General features: G+C 32.3%; 1 protein-coding gene across 1 annotated transcript; it reads right to left on the bottom strand.

Moving 5' to 3' along the window:
- Nucleotides 1-2,424: 2,424 nt before the first annotated feature.
- On the bottom strand, nucleotides 2,425-6,366 carry LOC122588971. Its single transcript, XM_043761199.1, has 7 exons — nucleotides 6,219-6,366; nucleotides 5,388-5,682; nucleotides 4,501-4,736; nucleotides 4,145-4,403; nucleotides 3,287-3,466; nucleotides 3,050-3,205; nucleotides 2,425-2,668 (listed from the first exon to the last, which is right to left on the bottom strand). The coding sequence occupies exons 2-7, from the start codon at nucleotides 5,415-5,417 to the stop codon at nucleotides 2,492-2,494; spliced, it is 1,038 nt and encodes a 345-aa protein (XP_043617134.1). The 5' UTR covers nucleotides 5,418-5,682; nucleotides 6,219-6,366; the 3' UTR covers nucleotides 2,425-2,491.
- Nucleotides 6,367-8,011: the final 1,645 nt, after the last annotated feature.

An 8,011-nucleotide genomic window follows, 5' to 3' on the forward strand; every position in this document is an offset into this window, starting at 1 on the left:
TTTCAAAGAGATTACGAACGAAAATTTAAAAGAGGTTTAGATTGTTCTAACCGAAAACCCTCTTGAATGCATATTTATTTGGCTAAGTTGCAAGAATTAACTAACAATTTTATCAAAAGCAAGTTTAAAATACACAGTTGTTATCTTCTCCAAAATCTAAAAAAAGATATATTCACGTATATGAATGATAACATCAATGACGGGATGATACTTTTTTTTAGAACGGCCAACAAATTTCATTATAAATCTAGCAAGAAACAGAGAAATATTACAATACAAAAGTAAACCGGATGATACTTGATAAGCAAAACAAAGAACATTTCTTTTTTAAGTGAAGAAATAAAATAAAATGCTGCAACCAACATGTGAGACACGCATTGGCAACATGTTGGTTTATATATTGGAAGTTAAAGATGATTAATATCTGGAGAAAACAGTTAGTATAACATGTTCATTAAACATGAGTTTGTTTCATATAAATATACATTTTATCGATTTATTTTAGTAAATCAAAGGATCACAAAAAATGGGACGAGACTGTTCTTGATTCTACAGTAATCATCCATTTTAATGTCAGATGATTTACTTCAGAACAAGAGATTTCGGGTTAAGATTCAATGAGGATTTAGCAGTTGCACCCAGACTCACTTGTGATGGTCTAGAGGAATCACCCCTCAGTATATTCAGTACTTATACTTTACCCGGCTTTTTCCAGCCAAATTACATAACGATCTTTCCTTAATAGTTGGCCCATTTCCATTTAAACTATAGCTCTTGCCAAAAAAAACATCTATCCGTCAAAAGGTACAACGATGCATGCTTTATCTAAGCATAACTTTGGTCACAAGTACTCTACGCATAGATCAAATTCTTTGCCTTGAATTAGAGTTGAAAAGATTTGAATTCTCTAAATCAAGATTTCATGATACCTTCAGGCGTCGAGTAAATTCAAAATACTTTTCTAAGAAAATGAATCTAGACGATTCAATATTTTATCCTAGAGTTTTCAATCCCAATTTCAAACATTATTCAGGCATACTAACATAAAAATTCACTAAATATCTGTTTTTTTTCTGGTGATGACGTTGACTGGTAAGTGGATATATATATATATATATATATTATATAAAAAATTCAAAAGGTTACAACAAATGTCATGCATCATTCGTAAGTAGATTAGCTGGTTATGATGTTTTGTTCTCACATTCTCATAAAATGCCATGGTAAAGACCCTGATCATTACCATCGCCATCAACTACAAAAGTAAATTGAAATATCCATAAAACATCACAATGTATGTAATGTAACCCAATACTGAGGCTGCCAATATCCTATTAAGCTTGACCCTGACGGCATAACTCAAGCTTAATTCTCTCTAGATATCTTATTAAATCATATAGAGCTTGTTCAGAGTTCAAATATCTGAATTAACATCATGAATGTTTTGAAAGCCTGGTTTGTAGTTTACTATTTCTATCTACATTAAAAACATGTTCGTTTGTTTTGTTTGAACACCAACATATAAAGATCTTGCTCATAGGGGCATATCTATCCGGAGAGAGGGTAATCTAGATCTTGATTCACTACTTCGTCTTATTAACATGGACCAACGACCAACCATATCTTCTTGACAACTAACATGGGCACACTTATTTTTCTTTAACAAAAACATTCAATCTTATGTTCTTGTCAAACAAACACACAGATGTGGAAACCATTTATCTTTGCTCTAGAGTGAGTCCATTTTGCAGTTCAGCATGTTCAGACGACCATTTCTGAGACAATTAACAGAAATACGTTGAACCTAACTGAATTCCTACTAATGTTTCCTATTTCGATCCATGTTGTACAACCCAGAATCAAATGTAACAACCCAAATTGAAAGTATCAATTCAATTATAAAAACTAAGAAAATGTATGTCCATTGTTAATATGATTGACACTGTAGATGTGAGCCCCAATAATAGAGACCAGTCAAAGTCTAGGCATGTGGAGGTGAGTTGCAAATAACAATGACAAGTTATAACTTTTATCTCCATCTTTTCAAACAACCAAGTTATTACGGTGGGTAGCTAAAAAGAAAATTCGTATAAAATTGCCTTATACAAAATTAGATTGCTATTGTAATAACAAGGCCCTTCTCTTCAAAATTGAAACAGTTACCCACCCGCCAATTGTGCTACCTCTGGAGTCTAGACAGTATAGAACATTTACTACTACATTCATCAGACAACATAAGATGCAACCTAGCAACTAAATTTTCCATTAAATCAATAGCTGGACTACAACGGTAAAAAAAGGGATGAGGGCAACACATAAGAAGCAACCTACGAACTATTAGGTGGAGATGCTATTGGGGTATGAAAAGTGGACCAAAATTTCAACAGGGGATACATCCTGTTGGTTTTCCGCTAGACAGATGAATTTAACAAAGGAAATAAATAAAGAATGAGTTAGTTGGTTAAAACAACATATACAAAATTAGAAGCATTTAACTAACTTTATAATCTTCATGCAGGAAGCTTTCATATTGGGTTCCATTTAGTACCTTTTGGATTTCATCCCAGTTTTCAACCTGTTGGTTCAGAGGACCTTTGTGTATTTTCACTTGCCGACTCTTAAGCTTCATTCGTGGGATCCTTAGAAAATCTTGAACATCATTCAATATCTGCAAGATGGGAGAAAATAAACTGTTTACATTCTGATAGAAGTAAAATGGAAGGGCCAAGTAAAACCATAATAGGAAACAAGTTTAGGTCAATATTGGTACTTCTTTGTACAAATTAAAACAGGCAAGGGTCAAATTGACTAGAACACCTTTTTGTCACAAATTTGTTATTTTTGTATAATGAACTAGGAGTTTTTAAACATTGCATACAGAACTTGGATAATCTGATCCGCTTGACCCATCTCATGTCAACTTTTTCATTTCACCTGTTTTGCCCTTTACAGAAGACATGTAACCCAAAATTACCCGTTTATAAGTAAAAAGATCGACACTGACAACTCTACTTTCCAACGGCGAAAAAGTGAATGTTGAATGTCTTACTGTATGATTCTTGATTACATCCTCATAGTAAAGGATAATATGTCGAGTGGTATTGAAGTGTTCCAAAGCTTGCTTAACCATGTTGTCAGCTTGTTGCAGCTCAGGTATCAGTAATGTTGTGTTAATTGACGGTTTGTAACTTGCTAGAATTTTAGCCTGAAATAGTAGCAGATTCTTTAGTAAGATGAAGTCTATGCATGCACTCACACACCCCAAAACACACACACGCACACACACCTCATCATGGGAATGCACATGGGATTTGTGTTTCCCATTTAGTGGCTTAGCACTTTGGTCATAGGCATTTGCAAGTATTGAGATTCTTCTACGAAGAAGATTTTTTCTAAAAAGGAAGATCATCGAAACTCCCTTAGTATTGAAGTACTCTACTATTGCCTCATGGTTCTGCATCAAACCCTGAAATATAATTAAAAAAAAAAGTCAAGCAGACCCAAAATTAAAATGAGATCCAAAGGACGGTCTCCGCCATCTTTTCCTAGTCGTATCCTATGTCTAAAAGTAACCTCAATACATAAGACATTTATTGACTGACAAGCACAAACAGTTTGTATATGAAAATACAAGACCAGGATCTTGTCCAAGAATATATCGGTTGATAGTAAATCCGTTAAATAAGTCTCTAATACATCAGATTATATACATAAATCCCCAATACTTAATCATACAGCATGGCAATATCTATTGATATACTTGTTGGTATGACTGAAATTTTGCATGCAAAGTGACCTAACATTATAACTGTATCAGGTATGCAATATCCGATCCTGCATACAAGGGATTTCAACAAAGATAACTTAGAGAATGGTATGTATAAATTAGAGAAATTGGCTTGGCAGGTGAGGGCATATAACAAAAGACGGTGGGAAAACTTAACGAATATCCTTGCTTAGTGTCGACTTTCCTGCCACCGGACGCATGGATTTATTAAAAGGATTTAATGCTTATATAAGCCTATCAATTGTCGTCATACACATCGTATATATAAAAATTAAGTAGTTCGATGCAAAAACTCAAAAACACAAGAAATACTCGTAAACAAAAAGTGATATGCTATGGCTCAAAGAGGGCGTGCACCTGATTAAGCATCCATTTCAATCCCACTGCAGCTGTGCACTCATTCTTTGATGCACTTGTAAACCAATCAAGATTATAAATTTTGTCCAAAGTATCCGCAATTGTTGACATGTTGCTTCTTCGTGGTTTAACTGAGAAAATCTCTCCATTGGAGCTCACATTCATATGACTGTTTAATAATGTCTCAAACCATCCACTTCCAGATCTCTGTGTTGATGCGATAACGAAATATCGAACAGGATTGCATGCACATTCAGCCCTAATTATATACTCCAAAGCAAACAGATCAGCAATTCGCGTTACAAGTATAATGAAAGAGGTTAATCTGAATCACAAGAGGAAGAGGGAAAGCATACCGACTAAAAGTTGTAGGTTTGGGTAAATGCACAAAAGACCTCTCCCATTTTTCAACAGCGGGCACCTCACAATGCCGCTCAGCCACTTTAATGTCAATGAAACCACCCTTGGTAAAGTTGGTAATTTGCTTTAGGCCAGTTGAACACATAAAAACCCCGCATACCATAACAAAAGCCACTACACCTATTCTTAACACCAACGAGTTTTTTACTGGAAGTTTGACGATAAGCATATCCTGAAAGTCAAACCATTTACAAAATTCACTAATTCAGACGAGGAAAAACATCAATCCACATGTGATACTCCCTCCATCCCCAAGATAAATGCAGTATTTCCTCTTTGAGTAAGATTCTATTCCAAACTTACCTACCATTAAAAGATAATCTTTCACATTTATACGAGTATCATTTAACTATGTTACGAGTCAGATGATACGTTTATATTGAGTTAAAATGAGTAATTCATTGACTAGTCTAATTGCAAGAGTTAAAATACTCATTACGATTGAACAATATAGATTACTCCCTTCGTCCCAAATGATTGTCCATATTTCTATTTTAGTTTGTCCCAGGAAAAGTGCCACTTCCAAAAAAATTTACATACTTCCCTTTTCTACTCTTAATAACACTTTTTTTTTCACAAAACTATTTTCCTAAAACTGCATATACTTCACAAACATAAAATTATCAATTAACTACTTAAAAGTGCATTGACTGCACATATCTTAAATGTTATGCCTTTTGTCTAATGGACACTTATTTAGGAACAAAGGGAGTATTAATTATAAATTGAACAAGGGACATACTCATAACAACAACTCGATTAACAATTACCCTTTACTTTATACTTCAAATCAAGACCTATATATAACCGGAATCAAGCATACCTTACCGAACAAGCACCGATCATCAGCCATTAGACGTCTAACAAGTTCAAAACTAAAGAAAACAACAGGAACTCATCCAGTAACACATTTATACAGTAATTTCCACTTTCCCAAATCTTTTTTGCTTTACTCATGTTTTTCTCATCTTTAAATCTTTTGTTTCACTCATCACCAGTTCCTTTTCACACGGAACAACACCTTTCCAAGATCCCCTTTTTTATTCTCTGATCCACTCTCTCTTTCTCTATAGATAGATTTCACTCACACTTTTTTCACTTTCTTCAAAACCTCAACCCTGCAAAATCACATGATTTACAAAAATAAACCATTAGATCTCGAATCAACGCTCTTATGAGATGCTTCTTTTTAAACAATTCGAAACTTTTTTTTCTTTTTATTCTCATTCACACTAAAAGTAGCTCAAAAAATCTCTGAAACTATAAACTAAATTTAAAAAAAAAAACTGAATCAACATCAAACAATTATCAAAACTGTAAATTAATGACGTCACATAAACTATCAAAACCTATAACCTAAATAACAATAACTATTAAGCTCCATAGTTATACCTAGGGTTTCTTCATCATATCATATATATACATACATAAACATATATGTAAGGAATCCTAAACTCATTAGGAATTAATGAAATACATTCAGTGATTGTAAGGATCTTAATGCATTACAAATTAAAAATATACAAATACAGCTAACAATAATATGTATATTGTTGAGCTAACTATAGATTAATTTATTAATGTATATATATATATATATATTATATTATATAATACATACATTAAGAATGAAAATGAGCAGAGTAGAGAGTACCGTTGGAGATACGGAGCTGTTGGATATGATGACGATGGAATGAATATGAAGTGTGTGTGTGTGAGAGAGATATATTTCAGCAGCTCGGTGTAGCTGCCGATCACAGCGGATCGATCTATTTATATACGAGTATATTTCAGAGTTAGTGGAATCACGGACCGGTTGGTAATAAACGCAAAGCTTTATGTTCTTTCTTTTCTATTTTATTTGGATTATATCTAAAAAAAAAAAATTTTTATTTACATGTACGAAAGATAATTGACGTAGAGTTTAATATAAAAATAGATTGAAAATTTTCTGTTCAGGCTATTTAAAATGGTAAGCATATTGTGTTTTGATGTACATGACTTAATCCGGTTTTGCCCATCATCGTTTCTAAATCATTCCTCACCCGTTACAATATATGCTATGAAAGGATTGAATCTAGGTCACTTGAATGAAAAATGGCTTAGTGAAAAAAGTATATGTTTCATTTTTTTTCCCTATGAATAATAGGTCCAAGGCTTAGGCCTTGGGCCTAACGTGTCTATCCTAAGAGTCTGTCATGATACCGCATGTGGCACAAATGCTCATATCACAACATATGACGGCGGTGTTGTAACACGGTATTGATGATGCTCCATCATATATTGGTTGATAAAAATTTGGAAGAATAAACATATTTATAATATGTACATATTCGTGTAACAAGATAATTGTTAACATTTGTTTATGTGTCTTTGGGTTTTATTTGGATTTTAGACGGTTATATTATTTATCAATAAACTAAAATAGGATTGAGATATTTGAATTTACGATCCAAAATCACAAGGCTATTTGTCGTCATCCACTATGCTTACAAGTTTCGATTTTGATGTGATTTTAAAAATTAAGGTAAATTTAAAAGTCTAACTAAAGATATATTATATATATCATTACTGTTTATTATAATTTAGTTTCGATCATCAAATTACCTTAATCACAATTTATTTCATACTCACGAATCATTTATGAAGCATATTTGAATTTCTTATGATACAATCTATATAGCTACCGTATATCATTAAAACTAGTAATTATAATATAAGATAAAGCTTACGATATGTCACACTTTTTATTGCTGAAATCATAATACAAAGTTATGGGTTCCGTAAATGTTTATTTTATCACATTTGAATACAGGCTAGTCATTATTTAATTATAAAAAAAAAAAACAAAACAAAAGTCAGCTATGAATAAAAAACAATACTTACAGATGCTTTACATACAATATCAACTTTTATATATATATATATATATATATATGGACAATGAAATAAGAACAGTTTTAAAATAAGAACGGCGAGAACACCTTAAAATCATCATTTTAATGCATTAAAAGTCTATAAAACTGACATAGTGCATAACTAATTATCATTATTTAAGTGTTTAACAACACATTCATTAATCAAAAGTGAAAAAATCACGTTTTTTGTTGGATGCATCATTTTGATGAATATGCATCCAAGATGGATGCACAAAACAAAAAACGAGATTATATCGATTTTGACGGATGAATGTGTTGTTAAACACTTAAATAATGATAATTAGTTATGCAATATGTTAGTTTTATAGACTTTTAATGCATCAAAATGATGTTTTTAAGGTGTTCTCATCGTTCTTATTTTAAGAGTGTTCTCACCGGGGTGTTACCATATATATATATACTACCATTGTACCCGCGCGATGCGGCGGTGGTCGGTTAATGGAAATATTTTTGAAAAATAAAGGATTGATAGTGTAATTTAATTATTAATGTTAAGAGAATAGTGTAT

This window comes from Erigeron canadensis, chromosome 2, assembly GCF_010389155.1.
Source record: "Erigeron canadensis isolate Cc75 chromosome 2, C_canadensis_v1, whole genome shotgun sequence".
NCBI lineage: Eukaryota > Viridiplantae > Streptophyta > Magnoliopsida > Asterales > Asteraceae > Erigeron > Erigeron canadensis.